At 39.5% G+C, this 22973-nt stretch overlaps 1 protein-coding gene across 1 annotated transcript; it reads right to left on the reverse strand.

Moving 5' to 3' along the window:
- Positions 1–408: 408 nt before the first annotated feature.
- Positions 409–21614, reverse strand: LOC148376315 (fibronectin type III domain-containing protein 7-like). The gene is made up of 12 exons (XM_088324826.1): positions 21567–21614; positions 21335–21407; positions 18313–18573; positions 14929–15186; positions 13373–13624; positions 13053–13307; positions 11058–11315; positions 9182–9439; positions 7196–7450; positions 2060–2326; positions 508–537; positions 409–440 (listed from the first exon to the last, which is right to left on the reverse strand). The coding sequence occupies exons 1-12, from the start codon at positions 21612–21614 to the stop codon at positions 409–411; spliced, it is 2247 nt and encodes a 748-aa protein (XP_088180952.1).
- Between the last annotated feature and the right edge of the window lie 1359 nt (positions 21615–22973).

Raw genomic sequence — 22973 nt, forward strand, 5'->3', positions numbered from 1 at the left:
ATAGACAGGCAAGCTTGTTCTATAACCCTCCTAAAGAGGAGTCTAATATTCCATCTATGCATGCTTGATGTAAACAGCCGTCCTTTGTGTTTTGCTGTTGTCTGAGAATCCCTGGGGGTTGCAAAAACATATGTCACATTTTTTTGACATGTTCGCTCACCTAAATCACATTTATGTCGAGCATGAATCCCACATTGCTATGTCCATATGATTATTCTTGTTGGCTTTGTTCTCTTCCATTGTTGCCGAATTTGTAAAGCTTATTTGTTTTGATGAGATGCGGTTACAAGCGCATCGAGTTACGTCTCGATACAAAAGCACTTTTATCAATTGCTTTCACGCTTGCAACAATCTCCGGCTTACATAAGTCGGCCAAGATCATTACACGTGAAACTGACATACCGTGATTTAGGTAATGCTTCTTCCTCCCTGAGAGATCACTGGGGAGAGGCAGATTTTTTTCAGGGATGCCGTTTGTTGAAATACAGAGGAAGTTGGGGTACTTACCGATGCCACCGTTAAATCCTGGGCAGGGAACTAAGGAAGACACAAAAATATAGTGCCCCATAAGAAGAATATTTCACTTATTCTTATCATTTTGGGGGATTGTTTTAGTTGTACTCATTAGTAGCTTTAATACAATCAAAATACAATACAATGAACCCTGACCCGAGTGACATGGCTGCTTTCTTGTGTCCTGTTTCATCTGAAAGGACGAAAGTATGATCAAATTGGGTGCCGAGGTGCTAATTTTGTTTGGGTGTTTGTCATTTTGGTTGGCCATGGTAATTTTTTGTGTGTTTTTTGCTACTTTTTTCCTTTTTCTTTTCCTTGTTTTTGTGTATGTGTTTGTCTTGCTGTCGGTCACCCCTCTTGAGGGATATGACCAGGATAGATAGATAGATAGATAGATAGATAGATAGATAGATAGATAGATAGATAGATAGATAGATAGATAGATAGATAGATAGATAGATAGATAGATAGATAGATAGATAGATAGATAGATAGATAGATAGATAGATAGATAGATAGATAGATAGATAGATAGATAGATAGATAGATAGATAGATAGATAGATAGATAGATAGATAGATAGATAGATAGATAGATAGATAGATAGATAGATAGATAGATAGATAGATAGATAGATAGATAGATAGATAGATAGATAGATAGATAGATAGATAGAGATGCTATATCCGGTAAATGTAATGTTTGGCCAATTACAACTGATAGAGGTCTCTCGTTGCGCAACTGGAAAAGCTAATTTATGGCAATGATGATTTGCTAAGGGATTTTAATAAATAATAAAGGAACAGTTTAGATAATCAACAAACACAAAATAAATTTTGGAGTTAAGTATTTTTAAACGACATCGACAAAAAAACTTTTCTTAAAATGTATTGGGGGAAAAGGCGTATTAAAATAGATGATTTTTGATTTTATAAATGAGTACTAGATTGTGTAAAGGAAAATTTGATTCAATATTGATTTATTAGTTTGGGTCCCGATCAATCTGTTAATCATTTTGAGTTAAATGAGATTAAAACTGGGAAAATTTGTTATATGAAGAAAATGCAAATTTTGGGGAATTTGGTTAATATTTTCAGCAATTATTAGAGCAATTTTTAAAACAATTAGTGTAATCTTAATTGTGGGGCTGACTTACTCTGTAATAAGTTCATTATGTTTTAATATCCGACACCTGAAAAGGAGATTTTATAATAGGCCAGTTTTTTTTTATTTTGACTATTATACATCACTTGTTGGTCATTGTTTTGGCTGTTATGCACTGTTCACAAAATTTTCACCATCGGCCAATCATGTTGCCGTTCTTTGATTACCACACCCTTATGAGCAGATCTGCTTGTGTAACTTAGGAAATGTAATTTAAAAAAGGGCTCAGAGGAGGGCTTTTACAACAGGTTGGAATTTCTTATCGGAGGTTTGAGTAGTGTCCTGTTCTCCTTGCAAGCTCAAAATCTATTGATGTATTTGTGTCTCATTTTGAGTGTCTAAATAAACGATAAATGTGACATTTTTACATTAGACTGACCCGAGTATATCCTCTGCTGGCAGAAGTTGACTCTGACTCCACCAGGTCCAATTGGTGCCGCCAACACCTTGTAGACATCCCCGCAACTTTCCTCCAGGACGTCACAAAAGTTTCTGTCGGCTGCCGCGAGACACGTGTAGTTGGCGGCTGTTCCATACAGTTCCACCACAGTCTCCTGGACTTTAGGTGTCCCCTGCGAGTGCCAGGTCACCCTTAACGAGTTGTCTGCCCAGCGGTAGAGTTTGACGTTAGTTGGGCAGCAAGCGCCTAAGAGAAAGAAAGGTAAATCATCTTGGCATCAAAATCCATCCATCCCTTCAGTAGAGTAAGTAGATCCCCAGGATATGACATGACATCGTTCTGAGGCGGGCGCTGAACCGTGACAATGGGGCCAAGGCCTCCTGACCAGAGGCCCCGACCACTAAACCCGCGCTTGCCATCCGTCCGCTTATGAACGTTTTCAAGGGAAAAGTGTATTATTTAGCGGCTACTAATGTGCATTCATCAAGACATATGATTTTTAGATTTTCTTTTTAAGAGCAAACCGTAGGTGGCGATGACGCTCCGTAGGACAATGCCATACAAAGTAACGCCAGCTGTTGTTAGTCACGAGAAAAGTAGAAATGCAATGGCAAAGCGAAGCCACCAGAGACAAGTGCAAGCATTATTTGTAAGCAGACATTTTGTGAAACATGGCAACAATATCAAGCATTTACAAGCACTTTATCCAAAATCCAAGAACCATACACTTCTTGAAAGCGTTTCCAAGAATTTCAAGCACCCTGTTATTTGCAGTGCGTGTACAGGTGAACCTTGAGTTCAATCAGTTCTACTGGTTCTTATAGTAGTGGAATTTTTTTTCTTATTGCAACGAAAAGATAGACTAAAATACATGAACTATTAACTATGATATAAACGAGCATTTGAAAAGAATTCTTGTTGCTCGAGGAATTTGCATTTATTTTACATATCATGGGCTAATTGTCATCCATTTGCTGCTACGGGTAAGCAAAAAACCTGGCTGGGCAAGAAAATGAAAGATAAAATTGCACATTTTGGCCACTGATTCTCCATAGTTTGTATTCTTCCTTGCACTCGTTTTGGTTGCACTACAGCAACATCTAGTGGTCTAATAATACACATTGCCCCTTTAATGTAATCCAAAGCCCTTGAAAATTACTGATTTTTTATACTATTTCACATTAATTCATTTATAGTTTCACATTAACTCTCAGTGGGCTTCTTTAAATCTTATTCTTTGTTGCAAATTAAAAAGTATATTTGAGAACAGTGGAAAATCGGATTTGGCCCAGTTTTACCAGACCCTAGCTCCGGAGGCCCCCAAGTTTGAGTTTGAGACCCTTAAAGAAAGGACTGCATATAAAAAACACTTTTTAAATACCAATTTTCAGTAGACAGTGCTGATATATTTTTTTTCCTTAAACATTTAAATTTACATTTTTACGTGTTTTTCAGAGGATCTGTGTCTGAATTGGCTAAAAATGAATGGTATTTGTATTTTATGGTTTATCTAGAGCACTGCGGGGTTAAGATTTTGAAGTTATCTTTCAGTGTGTAAAAAGCTAAAGTTGTTTAGTATTTTATAATTTTTGTTTGTGGCTCTGCAAATATTTATACACATATATATATATATATATATATATATATATATATATATATATATATATATATATGTATATATATATATATATATATATATATATCTCATCTCATCAGCTACACCGCTTATCCTCAGTAGGGTCGCGGGGGTGCTGGAGCCCATCCCAGCAATCATCGGGCAGTGGGCAGGGGACACCCTGAACTGGTTGCCAGCCAATCGCAGGGCACACGGGGACAGACAACTCACTCGCTCATTCACACCTAAGGACAATTTGGACCGGCCAATCCACCTGAAATGCATGTTTTTAGAATGTGGGAGGAAACCGGAGTGCCCCGAGGAAACCCACGCAAGCACGGGGAGAACATACAAACTCCGCACAGGAAATCTGGAGCTGGATTTGAACCCACGCAGGAGATTCCCAAGACATGAACTGTGCCGCACATGCGCTAACCACCGCGCTGTGGTTAGGGTCGCGGGGGTGCTGGAGCGCATCCCAGCTATCTTAGGGCATTGGGCAGGGGACACCTGAACCTGTTGCCAGCCAATCGCTGGGCACACAGAGACAGACAACTCACTCGCTCATTCCCACCTAGGGACAATTTAGACCGGCCAATTAACCTGGCATACATGTTTTTGGAATGTGGGAGGAAACCGGAGTGCCCGGAGGAAACCCACGCAAGCACGGGGAGAACATGTAACCTCCGCACAGGAAGGCTGGTAGCTGAATTTGCACACATGACCTCAGAACTGTGCCGCACATGCGCTAACCACTGCGCTGTCGCAGTGGTTAGCGCATGTCACTTTGCTCACGGACTTTATATATATATATATAGCTAGCACGGCAGCGCAGTTCATGTTTTTTCATAGATTTAGTTCACCTTAAATTTGTTATGTGTAAAAAAAGCTAATAGTATGTTCATAATGCATCTGTTGTGTCACTGAAAAGTAAATATAAATATAACAATATAAATTTAAGTAAATAAGAAGAAAGTTGGTCTGAATCATGTATTTTGCAGAGCAACAAATATATCTGCAATTTACATATGCGATTTTTAATCTTGCTGTCATGAGTCTGCTCCTTTGGCGCAACTGCCTCGGACGCTGATTGGCTATCCATCACTTTTTAAACCCCCGTCTTTCTGTCACCGGTTGTCAGTCCGTCTGCGAACCTCAGCTTACGCTAGGCAAGCTTTTCGACCCTGACTCTCTCCTGTTCTGATTCGTCTGTTTCCCGGTTCCGACACCTTTTCTGATCTCGACTAAGATTTTGCTCCCCCGTCCTGGGTACTGATCTATTTTTTCCGCTCTCGACACCGCCATCGCTCGCCACGGAAACACCACTTCCGCGGCTAAGCAACCTGCTCCCGCAACCTGCGATTTACGGATCGTGTGTCCTTTCCCTTCTTCCCAATAAAACTAAGAGAAACGCACGCAAGTGGGTCCTGTCTCCGTTCTGGTCCTGACACTTGCATGTGCATTTATGAAGATGTATGATTTTAAGACTGAGTAAAATGAAAATATATTTCTTTTGGAGACAAATTCCTACCTACAAAAGTCAATTCCATTGAAGTTGGGAAAAAGTTTAAAATGTCAGTAAAATTAGAATAGAATGACTTGCAAACCTTTTCTAACCCATATTTAAATGAATACACCACAAAGACAAGATTATCCATGTTCAAACTCATAAACTTTATTTCCATAAGCAAATAATGATAAACTTAGAATTTTATAATTGCAACAAGTGCCAAAGTAGTTGGGAAAGGGGCTTCTTCACCATTGTGTTACATCACCTTTCCTTTTAATAACACTCAATAAACGTTTAGGAAGTGAGGAGACTAGTTGTTGAATCGTTGATAGTGGAATCCTTTCCCATTCTTGCTTTATGTACAGCTTCAGCTGTTCAACAGTCCGGGGTCTCCTTTGTCTTATTCTGCGCTTTATAATGCGCCACACATTTTCAATGGGAGACAGGTCAGGACTGCAGGCAGGCCAGTCAAGCACCCGCACCCTCTTACTACGAAGCCACGCTGTCGTGAGACGTGCAGTGTGTGGCTTGGCATTATCCTGCTGGAAGAAGCAAGGGCGCCCATGGTAAAGATTCTGTTTGGATGGCAACATACTTTGTTCCAAAACCTGAATGTACTTTTCTGCATTAATGGTGCCTTCACAGATGTGCAGGTTACCCATTCCTTGGCCACTCATGCACCCCCATACCATCACAGATGCTGGCTTTTGCACTTTGCGTGCATAACAGTCTGGGTGGTTCTGTTCTTCTTTGGACCGGAGGACACGACGTCCACAATTTCCAAACACAATTTGGAAAACTGACTCATCAGACCACAGAACACTTTTCCACTTTGTATCAGTCCATTTTAGATGGGCTCGGGCCCAGAGAACCCTGCGGCGTTTCTGGATGTTGTTGATGAATGGCTTACGCTTTGCAACATAAAGTTTTAACCCACACTTACGGATATAGCGTCGAACTGTATTGACTGACAGTGGTTTTCCAAAGTGTTCCTGAGCCCATGTGGTGATGTCCTTTACACATTGATGTCGGTTCTTAATGCAGTGCCGCTTGAGGGCTCGGAGGTCACGGGCATTCAATAATGGTTTACGGCCATGCCGTTTACGCACAGTGATTTCTCCAGATTCCCTGAACCTTTTCACAATATTATGGACTGTAGATGATGATATCCCTAAATTCCTTGCAATTGTACTTTGAGGAATGTTGTTTTTAAACTGTTCAACAATTTGCTCACGCAGTTGTTCACAAAGAGGTGAACCTCGCCCCATCCTTGCATGTGAATGACTTAGCTTGTTCGGGTCTCCCTTTTTTATACCCAGTAACAACTCTCACCTGTTCCTAATTCATCTGTTCACCTGCAAATAGTTGGTTGATTTCCATTCATCCACTTTCTGAGTAGTTATTGACACCTGTCCCAACTATTTTGGCACGTGTTGCTGTCATCAAATTACAGAGTTGATGATTTTCTCCCAAAACAATAAAGTTTATGAGTGAAGACAATAAATATGTTGTCTTTGCTGTGCATTCATTTAAATATGGGTTGAAAAGAATTTGCAATTTACTTGGATCAATTTTTATTTGCAATTAACACACTTTCCCAACTTCATTGGAATTGAGTTTTGTACATAGGTGTTAAGGAGAAAAGACGGTAAGATGTAGCTACCATTTTCAATTTTATCTACAATTTACCACTGGAAAATGCTACCTTATTTTTTGCATGGCACAATATAAACGTCCATAATTGATACGTAATCGAAGCCTAGCCACCAGAGAGCAAAGTCAGCATTATTTTTAAGCACACTTGTTGTGAAACATGGCAACAAGATCAAGCATTTACAAGCACTTTGCCCAAAATTCAAGCACTTTTCAATCATTGAGAACACAACTTTAAAATTCAAGCATTTCCAAGGATTTCGAGCAGTGAGCGGTCAGGTAAAACTGGTGTTCAATTACCGGTAGTTCTTCTGGTTTTTCTATACAGTGTCCTTACTTGAAGCGAAGCCGCGATATCGGCACTCGGCCTCCTGGCCGGTGCTGCTGACGGCCAAAAGGTTGACGTTGTAGTCCGTACCGCAACTGATGCACCCCATGAGGCAATGTTGGTCCCTGGTGCGGCACTTGGCGCGTCCGTGGGCTGATGTCAGCACGGCAACGTAGGAGCGAGCTCCTCGGCCGGCCAACCAGGTCACTTTGCTCACGGACTGCGTGACCTGGGTGACGTTCAGAGACGCAGGACAGCAAGGATCTACAGAGGGGAAGTATTATTTAGTCAAACACTAATTGTTCAAGTTCTCCTACGTTATTTACTTCAGAGCACAAGAAGTCTTGTTTCTTTAAAAAAAGTACTAATCTGGTTTCATCTGAGCATGAGACATCCTGCCAGGGTTCGTGCACCTTTTTCATCGTGAAATTCAAGCACTTTTAAGGACTTTCAAAGCTATGTCCCAATTTTTCCAGCTTCATTAAAAAATATGCCGTTCAAAAGAAGACTTTTTTGTTGACTCTTATAACTAAAATAAAGTTGTTATCCTGCTGCTCAGCTATGCCAGGCTTGTTTACAAACACAGAAAGGGATCTCTATCCAGGCTTTACATATGCAATTTTTAATCTTGCATGTCCATTTATCAAGACATATGATTGATATTTATGGATCTAAATAATACATAGTGTAAATCTTTTTAAGACAAATCACTCCCCAAATAGGTGTTGGGTAAAAAGACGGTAATTTTGCTCTGTGCTTACGTGCAGTTTAGTCCTGTCACTTAGGCTGCTCCCACTATTTTTCCATTTTCTCTTTCTTTAGCCTCTCATTTTAGCCACTTTGACTCACTGCTAGTCGCTATTGCTATTGTTAGCTGCATTGCATTCGCTAATCTGCTCTCTAAAAAGCTTTCATTCATCTTTCATTAAGTCTATGAAACAATTTGTGGATTTATCGCAGGTTCGATTCCCAGCTCCTCCTAGTTATATGTCGAAGTGTCCTTGGGCAAGAAACTGAATCCTTAATGCCCCTAAAAGCAGGTAGTTGCCTTGCATGGCTGACCCTGCTATCGGTTAGTTATTGTATAAAAGGGAAAAGTGTGAAGCACATTGTAAAGCGCTTTGGGAAGTCTTCATTGACTTGAAAAGTGCTATATAAATGCAGACCATTATATTATACCTTATATTTTCTGTAACAGGAAGTTCTTTCCGCTACAATTTACCACTGGGAAATGCATCCTATTTTTTTACATTGCCCATAATAAATGTGTATAATTCATATGTAATCCATGCACTAATAAACATTTAATCATTTTGTAGTACCCTGTTTAGGTGTAGCATGTCGAAAACGGTCAACGAGAAAATCATAAACTAGTGGTTTCTGTGAATTACCTTTCAAATGACTGGAGAGAGCTGGCTCTCCCATTGTGAAGAGTTGTCTCCTTTTTTTTATACCTTTAGCATGCTGTGCGTGGATTTGTTCTGCGTTTTTGCCATTGATTGTATTTGCCATATTCTAGCCCTACTTCATTGAAACGGAAGCCACCAGGCATCTTTGTCTGATGCACCTGTCCTCTAGTGAGGGGTGATGCTTAACATGACAATGCCGTACAAAATAATGCCAGCTTGCTGTTAATCAAAAGGGAAGAAGAAATGCAATGGCAAAGCCAAGCCACCAGGGAGCGGTGTCTGCGTCATTTTTAAGCAGACTAGTTTTAGATCTTTTCATTTAATGTGTGGTCTATCGAGTCAGACTGCCAAGAAACATGGCAAAGGTTTTAAACGTTTACGAGCACTTCACCCAAAATTCGAAACTTGAAAACACGGTATTAAAAATCAAGCATTATCAAGGATTTCAAGCACCTCTACAAACCCTGATCCTCCCAGTCACTGGATCCTCCTGTTGCTCTCTAGCAAATTTTCGATTCACTCTTTACAGCCCAATGCAGGTTTACAATTTTGTTTTTAGAATAGTCTGACGGTCCGGGTGAAATACCGGTTTCCAGAATGTTACTGTATCCGGGCAGACTCCATCCAGCGCTAGATAATGCTACGGCGGCGACCTCATACGTGAAGCCACATTGCAAGCGCGTTAGCTCGCAGGAAGCGTTCCTTCCGTGGCATGTGTGGGTGTCATGGCGTCCCGTGGCAGTGACGGTGTAATTTGTGTTCTGCCTGTTTGGGGTGGAGAACGTAATGTGGTACGAGGACTGGTTGAATTGAGTCACGTTGACTATCTCAGGTGAACACGGCGCTGTAGGCAGACAAGACACTGGCATTGGTATTCAATTTAATTTCACATGACAAAAGACATTTTAAGTTGCATGGCTGCTGAGTGGTTTGCGTGTCAGCCCCACAATGTGGAGGTCCAGGGTTCAGTTCCAGCTACCGGCCTCCCTTTGCATGATCTCCTCTTGCCTGTGTGTGTTTCCTACGGGCACTCAGGTTTCTCCCACATTCCGAAAATGTGCAATTGGTGACTCCAAGTTGTCCCTAGGTGTGAAGTTGTGAATGGTTGTCTGTGTCTGTGTGCCCTGCGACTGGCTGGCAACGAGTTCAGGGTATTCCCTGCCCACTGCCCTAGATATGGGCTCCAGCCCACCCTGCAACCTTAGTCAAAATTGAATTTTTAAGATATACATATGTATTTATTTGTATCTAACATTTGTAAAAAGAATTCTGTTGAAATTACTTTTTAATAAACCATGTAGGGAATATTTAGCAGAACAACTGAGGAGCCTGTAGAGTGGTTGTAACAGTAGCTCACCTTTAATGGGTCATTTTGATTTCCTAGGAAATTTGATTTCTAAATGCCATTAGAAATCATTGAAAAGCCCAGTGTCTTGAAATGCACGATCAATAGATCCCTAAAATGTTTCAAAATTATCCTATGATTCATTTGAACCACTTTTTGCTTTTTTACAAGGCACATAATTTGGTGGTTGAGCCTTCTTTAGCCGCACGTCTAATAATTACAACCTTGTAATAACATAATTAAATGATATGTTGTTATTTTAGAAATGCTAATCAAACTGAGTGCCCTTTGCACCGATTGGCTATCAACAAAAAACTCTCAGCTTCAAAACGTTGGTGACCACTGATTTAGATAATGAACTAACAAAAACGAATTTCAGAGATACGTTTTATTTCCACATACTTCATGATGCGCTGTTTTTTAAGGATACAAGATATTCGGGCACCTCATTTAAGTAGTGACTTGACTTTTCAAAATACGAAATGATAACCAATTTAATTTCTGGGGGAAAAAATCTACTAAATATACAGAATTACATTACAAACGTCCACTAGCTCAAAGCTAATTATGTAAAAAAAAAAACATAGATTGAGTGACAAAATTAGCATACGTATCATGATTAATTTATCCATCCATTCTTCCATTATCTGCACCGCGTAGCCTCAGTATGGTCGCGGGGGTGCTGGAGCCCATCCCAGCTATCTTCGGGCAGTGTGCAGGGGACACCATGAACTGGTTTCCAGTCAGTTGCCGGGCACACAGAGACAGACAATTCACTCGTTTATTCACAGCTAGGGACAATTCGGACAGTCCAATTAACCTGACATGCATGTTTTTGGAATGTGAGGAGGAAACCCACACAGGCACGGGGAGAACATGCAAACTCCGCACAGGAGAATTCGATCCCATGAGCTCTGAACTGTGCCACGGACGCGCTAACCACTGCGCCGCCGTGCCGCCCATGATTAATTTAATTTTCTTAATTTTCTTATTTTGAGATTTGATTATTGGGCCACATTGTCAGATGAATTTTAATAGTTGTATTTAGATTGTTTTGTCAACCTCTAGCTCTACCTTAATGTTATCAAGACGAGATATTACTTTTGACATTTTTTACCTGTTTGGTGCATGTGTGAAGTGCAAGTGCTGTTGCACCCTCGCAGCTCGCTGCATGGCGTGACCACCACGGTATACTCTCCGTCGCACCGCAAATCTGACAGCACGCACACCAGCGCTGTGTCGTTACAGCGAATTACCTCGTCCACTAACTTCGCCGTCGTCTGGTAAAGCTCAGAGCCTTTGACCGGGATCCATGAAATCTCAAGGGTGTCTGGAGAAACCGACTTAAGAGAGATACCCTTAGGGCAGCATGGAACTGGAGGTGAAAAGGAAAAGAGTTGAAAACCAGAAGAAGAAATCCATTTTCCGACGTTGATATTAGCTGAATTCACATACTAGATCAAGATCTCTGGCTATCAAATGCCATAATCCTGCCTCAATTGTTTGACCCCCTATTCTAGGTAATGTGCCCCCCAAAAGATTGAACAGCTTTAATGTTTAAAACCTTCAAAACTCATTTTCTTTGAAACAGGTCCAGTCACATTTATTTTATATGACTTAATCACAGTGTGTCTCAATAGGCTTTAGAAACCACCATTACGACATCCCTTGTGATCTAAAAGCTGCATGGGGGCAATAGAAAAACTTCAATATCCTAAGCATTGAAAAATTAATAAATCTTCAGAATGGGTCACATATGAGTTAATCCACCTGAGTAAAAGATATCTTTCTCAGTAATTGAGTCAGTTTATATGAAACAACAGCCTCCTAGTGGTACAAAACACTTTCATTCAGTAAAATCATAGGTCGAGATATAGATATTTTTTACATTGTGGAATCCATACCTAGTAGTTGCTGCCATGTTTGTCTGCCATATTGCTGCTATGCTGTGCTCTTTGGCACTGTTTTTTGTTCGCATTGGACAATACGGTGCCATCTGGAGGGCATATATTATACACTTTTGTTTCAAACAAGCTCCCTCAAATTTAGTTCAAAATTCAAGCTCTAAATTTGTTGTTAATCATGTACACTATGTTGTTATCTACTACAATCAAGACAATTCTGTTGTGTTTTGGACCGAATTCATATTGTTTTAGGTAGAACTCTGGGAGCGACAAATGGCAGCGTGAATTGTACTGTATTTTTTACTTTGTATCCTGAAACACCTTTTTCACTAGAGGCAATATTTTACTGTTCAGGTACTAAGTAACCTGAAACATTTGTATCTAAAGACATTTTAGTGGAGGTACCACTGAGTGAGTATAACCATCTGTTGCCTAGTTAGCAATGCTACAATGTCAAAGAGGATTTTGGGGTTATTTTTTTGTGCAGCAATGACCTAAGAGGAGTAAGCTGTTTTAGCCGAGGCAAGGGCTGCTTTATACTTCAGCAAGCTGTCGCACCATATTTGTACAAATTTCCTACAGTATTGTTTAAGACTTAAAATTTAAGTGATCTAGTGTTTTAGGCGGCTGCCCTTAGTGCAATCCACGTAAATGTATCATTACGTTTTGTAAGCCTTTGTGTCATGATTACTGACTCGGGGCTCCTGCGGCTGCCCTATTGGCGCCAACAGCCACGGGACTTGATTGGCTGTTGGACTCTTTTTAAACTCCCGTCTTCCGAAAGGAAGCCGTCGGACTGTCTGAGAACCTATGCTCTCAGCCAGGCAAGCTTTTGTACTCTCCGACATTTGATTATATATATCTGTTGCTGACCTTTTTCTGGACCCGTTTCTGTTTTGCTCCCCCGTCCTGGCCATCGACCGGTTTTCTCGCTGTCAACGACTATCCTTGCTCGACACGGAAGTCATGTCATCCTGCCATCTGCTACCCGTGACCGACGATCATCGGATCGTGGATGCAAGCACTTCTCTCTATCTAATAAAAACTGAGTAAAATGAACGCTATTGGGTCCTGTCTCCATTCCTGGCTTGTGACACTCTGATAAGGTTTCTGTTGATCAAGTCAACTTATAGAGGAAGGGAAACACATAAACAGGAGGATATCACCTCTGGAGGACTAGGGTTTTATAACTCGTGGGACTTTCTTACTTGTCGTATAGTTCTGCACATGTGTAAAAGGACTGCAACCCGCCTGGTTGTGGGGAAAGACGCTGGTTAGGTAGGTGTAACCGCACGAACACGGAAAGTAGCAGCCTGTTGCACTGGTGTTACAAGACATCTCGGTGCCGTCGTCCCTCTTGATGAAAACCACATAGAATTCTGCACCTTCTACTTCGTCCCACATGACTGAGCAGTTGGCAACTTGGATTTCCCCCACCCAGATGTTGTCTGGAGGACACGGGTCTAAAGAGAGCAGACCCCATAGTGATTGGTCTAAATTTTAATAAACTTGATAAAAGGTGACCCACATGTGACATAGTCAACTGGTACTGAGGGGAAACCGGGTCCAGCTGAGTTGAAAGCCGTGACAGAGACAGAGTGATTGTGACCGCACCCTGTCGAACTGATGTAACAGTGAGTGCTTCCGGCGGTGTTTGTACAATTTTGTCCGTTGGTGGTCCAAGCAAGGTAGGTCTCAGCTCCTTGCACGGGTTTCCAGTGTACTGAGATCCCGAGGGCCCCGCTCCCAGTCACCTGGACTAAATCGGGGCTTGGTGGACCTTTGAATGAAAAGACGGAAAAATATGGATTTACAGCTATGAATTAGGACTCCCAGTTTACTTGGTTGATTATCTATCTCATTCCTAATTTTTTATCTTGACCTAGTAAAAATGAAATACTTATGAATTAATATAGGTATTTTTTTAGCATTTCAGTAAAAAGTACTTGTTAAAATGAAGAATTTTCTTCCATATGATAAACTGTTGCTCGTTATTAGCGTTAGGGTTAGGGTTAGGGTTAGGGGTTAGGGTTAGGGTTAGGGTTAGGGTTAGTTAGGGTTAGGGTTAGGGTTTAGGGTTAGGGTTAGGATTAGGGTTAGGGTAAGGGTAAGGGTAAGGGTTAGGGTTATATAATTTCAGTAATTATTGTATTTCATTTTTCAATATATTAAAAATTAAATAAAAAAGTATTAATGGGGGAACTTAAAAAATGTTGTAAAATACGAAAAAATATTAACCATGTTCAATACTTGTTTTTTATGTTATTTCATATTGGACAAGTTTTTCCTCATCAGGGTTTTTTACTAATCTTCATAAGCACATGTTAATAATTTTTACGATTTGCTCTTATTTTAGTAAAAAAAAACTAAGGATCTGAAAATTGACCTGCCATGTGGGAAATATTTTTATTTTAAGTACTAGAGATTATTCTTACTTAACAAGCAATTCTTTGTAGTTTTTTTGTTGTTATTCAATGTAAAAAAAAATCTTAAAATTTGGTAAAGTCTCTGAAAAAGGTAGATGGTAAAATAGTTAGCTTCTTAATTACTTTATTACTATTTGTATCTCAGTTAAAAATAACTTAGAAATACAAAACGATGTGTTATTTTTATACATCTTATTTTACGCCTTGCGACTGGCCAGCAACCCGTTCAGGGGTCACCTGCACACTGCCCGAAGAATGCTAGGATGGGCGCCAAGACCCCCGCACTCCCGGTGAGGATAAGCGGTGCAGAAAATTGATGGATGGATCTTATTTTCCTGGACACTATTTATATTTTTGTACAACTAAATACTAAATATTTTGGCATGTGTAGTGGAACAAGTCAATTGCCTCATTTTATACAGAATTTATTTTAAAATAAGAAAAGAAATACCTTGGGAAATGAATTTAAAATACATATATCTATATATAGGGTAATTACAGTACCCAAACTATTTAGAAGAAGGGAAACTGATTTGAAATACAAGTGTTTTGAGTAATATGAGCATTTGAATGGATTAAACTGTTGTGTCAAGACACTGCCAAAAATGAAAATTATAACATTTTTAATAGACATGAAAATAAATCTGGTGTTGCTCACGTGTGATCTGACACACGGTGTAGTCGTCACCAGCACGACCTCTAAAGTCTCGGGCTTCGCCCTTGATGCAGTAAGTCGTTCCCGCCTCAAGGTCACTGAAGGTCACGATGTGGCTTGTGGTGTTGACCTTTAGCCGTGTTCCGGCACCTTGCTGGATGATGCAAAGCACGTAGAGGACAGCATGCCGGACGGGAGTCCACGTGACCAGGATTGTGTCGTGACGGGGGGAAGAGGCCACTAGCGGGGGCGCAATCACCACTGAGCACAAAATGGAATAAAACCAAAACAGATAATGTTGTTTCGTAAGAGACGTTAAACACAACACGATTGGATTTCTCCGCGTTCACCCCGAGGAGTGGACAGCAACTTCTTCTCAGGGTTTCTCTTTACGTTTGGTGAAAACGCCACTTTGCAACGGAGAGATCGGATTTCCCTGGACTGAGGAGCTCCGTGGCGATGACAATGAGGAGTGAAACGACACACTGTTATGGCCAGCGGAGTGGGGCGAGGCATTGTTGAATGGGAACAATACCCATCTTAAATCAATTGCTTTTTGAGTGCAATTTTGGCAGAGTAAGAGTTGTTGGTAATAGCCATATCTAATAGGTATAGTATACATTTAAAACGCATTTGCTCCAAATATTGAGTATTACAGATATCTTAAAGTTAAGTAAAGTATTTTCCTTGCTTCAGAGTGTCTTATCATCTTATAATCTTCTCAAGTCAATCAACCATATGCCTTTGGAGAAAAGTTGCATTCTTATGTTGGTCTGTCTTATGGATCCCCTGTTTATGAACGTGTCCCTCCATACTCTGTAACTGAATTGTTTGTAGTATAGAAGAGATGCTGCTCTTCTGGTCCAATGAGGAATCAGGACTTGAGCTGATCGCATCTTCTCATGTGCTGAAATTGATGTCTCTTGTCTCTCATTGTGTTTTATTCAGAGATGCGAGGGGATAGACCTCACACCATAACACTGACGTTTTCCATTGCAATAAGCGCTTTTGTTAAAGAAAACTAAAGTATATTCATGGACAACTACAATAATATCAAAATATATGTAATTTGAACATTTTTGGCTTGGTAAAACAAAGTTAATGTGTTTTAAATGCAGTGGGTTTCAACTGGTCTAACTTCAGGACCCACTATTTCACCCAAATGACAAGCTGTGACCAAAACAATAAATATTTTTGACTTCTCAAACGTATCCAATAAAAGGATTGTGCAGTTTAAAGCTCAGAGAGCATATTATAGTCAACTTATGATTAAAAAAAAAAGTCCAACAAGTACCGTATATACTTACATATAAGCCTATATCGCATATAGGCAACCCCCTAAAACTGCTTTAAAATAGCCCCATACTAAAAGAAGTTAACACCATAAATATAAAGAAAATCGTGTAACTAAACAACAATAATTACTTATGTGTGGATAATATCAATGTACTGGTAGAAAATCTGGAAACATACTGTTTTAAACCATTTACTGTACCTTCAAGCAGTGCTTCAATGGCACACTTTTATAATATTTTTGAATTTTTCGATCATTTCCTACATCGACTTGAGCGTTGTTGTCACTGTTTTACACTTTTCCTTTCATTTCACTTTCTTGGGGACGATTATTATGTGCGGAAAAAGAAAATAAAAGTAATAAAATCTCCATAAAATGAGATGAGGTTCTTTTCAAATGAACCGATTGGGCATTATCTTAATCTACGATTAAGGAGTGTAATTGACCCTCAGTCTCTTCTACTTAGCATTATTTACCAAGGCAGAGGACCGCAACCCCTAAAAATGTGTCTGCGACCCTCTTTTGGGTCCCAACCCACAAGTTGAGATACACTGTTTCAATAAATGCAACTAAAAAAACTCGGATCATAAAAAAAAAAAAAAAGCCCAGTAGACCCCGGGATATGACATCAGTACATTCTGAGGTGGAGACCAAGGGCAAATTATCATACAGCAGGGGATACAAACCTATGTTAATGAGCTAATGTATTGCGAACCCCCGGTTGTCCAGGTAAAAGCATTGAAATTTTATAGATATTAAACATCAGTCACAAAATAGTAAATAATAAGTACTAATTATATTTAATATGAGTTTGTATGATTAAATAGCATTATTAATCAATACAAAGAAAACATACATTTTTTTACTTTTAATGTGATGTGACTTGGGCTAGTACAGTAGAGTTACTGGGTAAATTCCGAAGGGGATGGAGATGACAGCTTTTAAATTATAAATGATTTTAACACTTCCACTAGCCAGAATTGTTATGCCCTTTAAATACTTTGTTGCTTTACTAACCTTCTTATTCTTAGTCATTTGTTTATGGCCACATTCCTTAACAAGGGTAATGATGCATATGCCTTGTTCTATTTCTTCATTATCTCATGAATGACTTTCATGGTTATAGAGATTTTTCTTATCCCCTTTACCATCACAGCAAATCTTGGTGCCCATAGCGATTCTCAACTGAACAGAGAGTGGAAGAGAATATTGTGATTGGGAGTTCTCTTTGTCTTTATCTCTTTCTCTTAGTTTTTTTGTCTTTCTCTCTCTCTTTTTTTTTCTCTCTGTTCCTTCCTTCCTTCTTTCTGTCTTTCCTTCCTTCCTTCCTTCCTTCCTTCATTCGTTCCTTCCTTCCTTTCTTTCTTTCTCTCCCTAAAGAGGCTAGATTCACACTGCAGAGCTCAATGCTCAATTCTGCGTTTTTTTTGTGAAGTCCGATGTTTTGTGAGATCATTCACCTTTCCAACTAAATACCACTTGTAAGGCATCTCCTGTTACTTCTAGCATCTCCTGTGTGAACACAATGAGTGTCCCGCATGCGCAAAGAAGGACAAGTGACATCTCACACAATGCACTTATTGTTTGTGGAAGTATTCATGGATGTTAACGGTGTAGCGTATTAAGCAATTTGAAAATTATTGTGCTACCGGAGGCTGAACAAAGTTGCCCCCCAAATATTAAGTGAATGCAAAACCTTGCTTTCCATCCCTTTTGTCCGCTATGGCCTAGGTCTGCTGTTAAAAATCAGATTTTGTGCCGTCTGAGTAGACTTTACCAGATCGGATACAGGTTGCATCCATGCAAAAAAAAAATCTGATTTCCCTTCAGTGTGAATCGACAATATAAAATCCACCATCTTTTTTTCAATTCTGTGAGCGCAGCCATTTTAAGAGATACCATGATGTCATTATTATTCGACAGCATTAGCAAAAAGGCTGCCTCTACAGATGGATTTAAAACAGATGTGTTTTATTCTATGTTCCACATGCTACAAATACAAAATGCAGTTTTTAGACTAGTTTGGACCTAGAGATGAAAAATATTGGAGGGAATCTTTTGGGTTACTTTCATAAAACGGATCTTAATTCTACCTGTCCTGGTTTTGACGGAATTCGAAGGTTGACTCCGCACTCCCGAGTTGACTGAAAAGACGTTCATCCAGTAGTTGGTGTGAGGCTCTAGCCCCACCACAGTGGCCGGGGAGCAATTGGCCGCTGTTTCAGGGAGGAAATCCCCGTTCTGTAGCCTTGCCCTGAGGGCATAGCCCATCGCGCCGACAACCTCCGTGAATTCCACAGTGATGCTGTCACTGTGCTTGGAGTAGGCCTGCACGATGCTCGGTGCGTCGGGGGCTGAGGATAGACGCCAAAATACAAGGTGTTCCAAAAGTCTATTCCACCAGAATAAGTCCATAGTGAGACAGCACGGTAAATCCATAATGGATGGGTGCTTATGCCCAGCTAGAAGAAGGGGACGTCCCTCAACTACAGAAGATACAATTGATCAAGTTGAGACTGGTTTCCAGCAAATATGAAATGAAATGAAATTATCTCCATTTATATAGCGCTTTTCAAGTCAAGACTTCCCAAAGCGCTTTACAGTGTGCTTCACATTTCCCAATAGCGGCCGTGCAGCCATGTAAGGCGCTAGCCTGCTTATTGGGGGTATTAGGGGTTCAGTGTCTTACACTTCGACATGTAAAACGTAGGAGCAGGGATCCGAACTGCGATCTCTTGATCCTAAGACGAGCGCTCTACCTCCTGAGCCACTGCCGCCCAGAATAGAATTCTAACTCTGCTGCTGCCTCATGTGGCATTAAGTTTGGCACTTTCGCTCGTCCATAAAATGCAGTGTATTTTGGTAAATTGATAAATCTTTGTTGATAAAAAAAAATCCATGTATAAGATAGAAAAATGTTTTGGTTTACCATCTTCAGCTGTGCATTTCTGAAAAATAAGGAAAAAACAAATTAATCCAAGGTCACTAGTGGTTCGACACAGATTTCGACACGGGTATTTCCTTCAGGTCTGAATGAATTTGTCCATTGAGAGTGTGGGCCACACACACTCGATGAAAGCTGTCAAAAATCAAAAAGGACCTCTCTGTTCACTAGCACACCGGTGTGTAACATAATATCGTTGAAGAAGCAATGTCAAAGAAACAGCTGCATCAAAGTTGCCGATAAACAGTAGTAGTTTGTTGGTTGCTCGCTTGTACAGATAGAGAAAATACTTACTAAAAGTACTGATCAAACAACCATATTTACTGCTCAAATTTACTTTGGTGAATTGTTATCAAAAGAATTGAAAAAAAAACACAAAAATAACATATATGTACGCGTAGCTAAGGTACCCCTGAATACTTTGAGTGGTTGGAAGCAATAAAAATCTGAAATGACAAAATTATAACACCAAAAAGGCTTTGGACATTCCATGGTCTAAATACCTTTAATTATGTAAACATGTTTTAGTGCCGTAAAAATGATAACCAATCATATTATTTTGTAATTCAGTTAGCTACCTAGCTAGCATCTTATTTTACGTTCATAAAAGCAAAATGTTTTCAAAGCTATCATCAATTATATTAATTTGTAATTTATTCTTATTTTTCTATGCAATTCCAGCATGAAGTACAACTAAAGTGAACCTGAACTTTTGACTAGTACTCAATATTCTTCTTTTGCTTGAATTCTTTACTAAGTGTAAACTGTATTATGAAATAAACGATGCGTTAGCTTAGAACTGTCTAATAGATAATTAGAACAGTTTATTTATTTATTTTTAATTCAAATATTGTGGACAAACAGAGTCATCGCTGCATAAAATTTGCAAGAGACATCTTGGAAAGGATGCAGTGTTATATAACAGTCCTGAGAAAACTTTTGTAACTGAAAGGTTTGGGCACTCAAATTATCACAATTTGGTGTTGTTGACAAGATTCGTGTTCCTGATGTCGAAAGCATGGACAATTGTTTTGTAATTGGAGGGTTTATTGAGTGCTGAATAAACACTTGTGCTGTGTTTAACTGCACACCGTGTTGAATGTTTTTTCTAGATGTAACGGGTGTAATAATAACTTTTATTTTATTGAAATTCCTGCTAAAATATGTGTATAGTTTTTGGTAAATGTCCTGCAATGCTGAGTCCAACAGTGCCATCTGCTGGTATGGGGTGGGGTTTGGTTTTGGCTTCTAACATGTGACCAGGAGGCGGGGTTTTGTCAGTTTTACCAGAGTACTACAAAGGTAAGACATATCTTTTGGTGCTCCACAAAATAAGTTAATTTTAAACTTTATAACCCCAGCTGACAAATCTCTCACCATGCATAGTAATGTGATTGATATTGTCAAGCTGTTTAGGTTTATTTTCGTTTTGTTTCTGTTTTACTAAATATTAATTCCCCTTGTAGAGATCAAAGAGATCAGACCCAGCAGAAAAAGCTAATGTTGTGACTCATCCATTTGCAGGTAAATTGTACCCATTTTTATACTCATTATTGTTTTTATTCCTATTTTTCATATACATTAAAAAAAAGGATGATGTTGGTTAAAATTCAGAGTAAAGAAAAACATGTTGAATTCATTGTAAACGTTAAAAATCCACTATACGATCTCTTGTTAAAAGTATCTTGTTAAAATGCAAAGATTTATAAATGTATTGTGATATTCTAAATGTATTTTCTGTAGTGAAAAGACAGCTCTTTGATATGCTTTGTTGTCAGTTTTACCAGAGTACTACAAAGAGATCAAAGAGATCAGACCCAGCAGAAAAAGCTAATGTTGTGACTCATCCATTTGCAGAACTGTAATAATAAAAACCTCATCATCCAGTCCAGCGTGAATGTGGATCTTTGGTGGGACACGTACAACGCGGTTACATAGAGAGTATTTTTAAACCAATAAAACATTTCCAGAATATAGATTACCGGTAAGTCCAAGAATGTGGAATAATTTGCTTGTTTTAGCTTCATGGTTGACGGCACTTGTTTTTTTGCAATATTGACGTCTTTTTGATGCAATTTTGTCATCAGAGGGTGTCGAAAATCGACTGATCCATCCGTAGAAAGTACAATTATTTCTTAAATTAAAGGAGAATAAAAAAAATGATAACTCACCTCTGTGATAGTTATCAAGATTTTCAGCATCAAGAGCCATCTTTTCGCCATAACTGCACAATTTTTCATCAGCCTGCAATCAAAAAATGCACTTTAAAAATTCTATTATAAAGAAGATGAAAGAACTATAGATACCTTAGTCTGCCTTATCTCCGCTGCCTTAGGCTTCTTCAGATGAGCCAGCAGGTGCAATGTTGTTTCTGAGCCTGGGGGCAAAAGCTCCTCCCCTCACCTGGAGGGGCACTCGAGTGGTCATTGCAAGAGAGCGCAGAAATCTCATCTTGCAATTAATGGAATGTCTATAATTCTTCAAACTAGTTGAATTAAAGTTACAGTTTAGTAGGGAGCTTTTAGGTTTGTACAAAATTAAGCCTTTCCTCAACATTTAAAAAATTCTGTTTTAGTTAGGTCAAGTCAAGTCATGTTTATCTATAAAGCCCTTAATCACAGGAAGTCTCAAAGGGCTGCACAGATCACAGACTATTACTGACTACATACTATTATTAGACCATCCCCTGATCTAAAACCTACATGAAGGTAAGGAAAAATTCAGAACCTTTGCATGAAGAAAATTCAAAAACATTGAGAAGGGACCGCACATGAGGTAATCACTCTTCCAGGATGACCAGGCTGCAATGGATTTTACAATATAGAGACATAATCAACATAAAATATCGACCATTCATTAGCTATAGAATATAAGTGTGTGTTAAACCTAGATTTAAACAGTTCCACGGTGGTTACAGATCAAATCTTTGAGGGCAGAGCATTCCACAGCACAGAGGCTTGAACGGACAATGCTCTCAAACCTGCAGATCTCTTCTTGGCTCTTGGGATCACTGGCAGACCAACATTTTCTGAGTGAGGCTCCGAGCTTGGGACGCACGCGTTGGTTTGCTGACAAAAAACAAAACTATATCACTTAAGTTTGAACTCTTAAGCAACACTGCAGAAAATTTGAACAGCTTGCTGAAGTATAAAAGCAGCCCTTGCCTCTGCTAAAACAGATTACTTCTCTTAGGACATTGCTGCACAAAAAAATAACCCATAAATCCTCTTTGACACTGTTGCATTGCTAACTAGGCAACATATGGTTCTACTCACTCAGTGATACCTCTACTAAAAAAAATGTCTTTACATACAACTGTTTCAGGATACATAGTGCTTGAACAAGAAAATATTGCCTCAAGTTACAAAGGTGTTTCAGGATACAGAGTAAAAATTACAGTACAATACGCACTGCTATTTGTCGCTCACAGAGTTTTACCTGGAAACCTGTGAGTATACATATCCCGGTGTGCTCTGCGTGTCTCCTTTCCGCTCTGTAAACAGTCTACTGTATGGTACCACTACGAGAAGCTATCATCCACACTGGACCTCACAAAAGACATGCAGAAAAGTGGAGAAGGAAAAAAGAGGAGGAAGATACTTTTTCTGGCCATCAAAACAAAGCAAGAGATAATAGAAAGGAATGAAAACACACACCGCCGTGCAAGAGTTTAAAGACGACAAGGAGGAAGATGCAGCCATCATTCCATTAGCCCAAATTAAAGACATTCTAGGATAATTCTATAAAGTCTCAGGATTTGTGAAAAGAAATCACCCAGAAAAGGTTTTGACAGGTTGGGCTATTGCTCAA

This window comes from Urocampus carinirostris, chromosome 1 (assembly GCF_059441175.1).
Source record: "Urocampus carinirostris isolate Australia breed hairy pipefish chromosome 1, RoL_Ucar_1.0, whole genome shotgun sequence".
Taxonomy (NCBI): Eukaryota; Metazoa; Chordata; class Actinopteri; order Syngnathiformes; family Syngnathidae; genus Urocampus; species Urocampus carinirostris.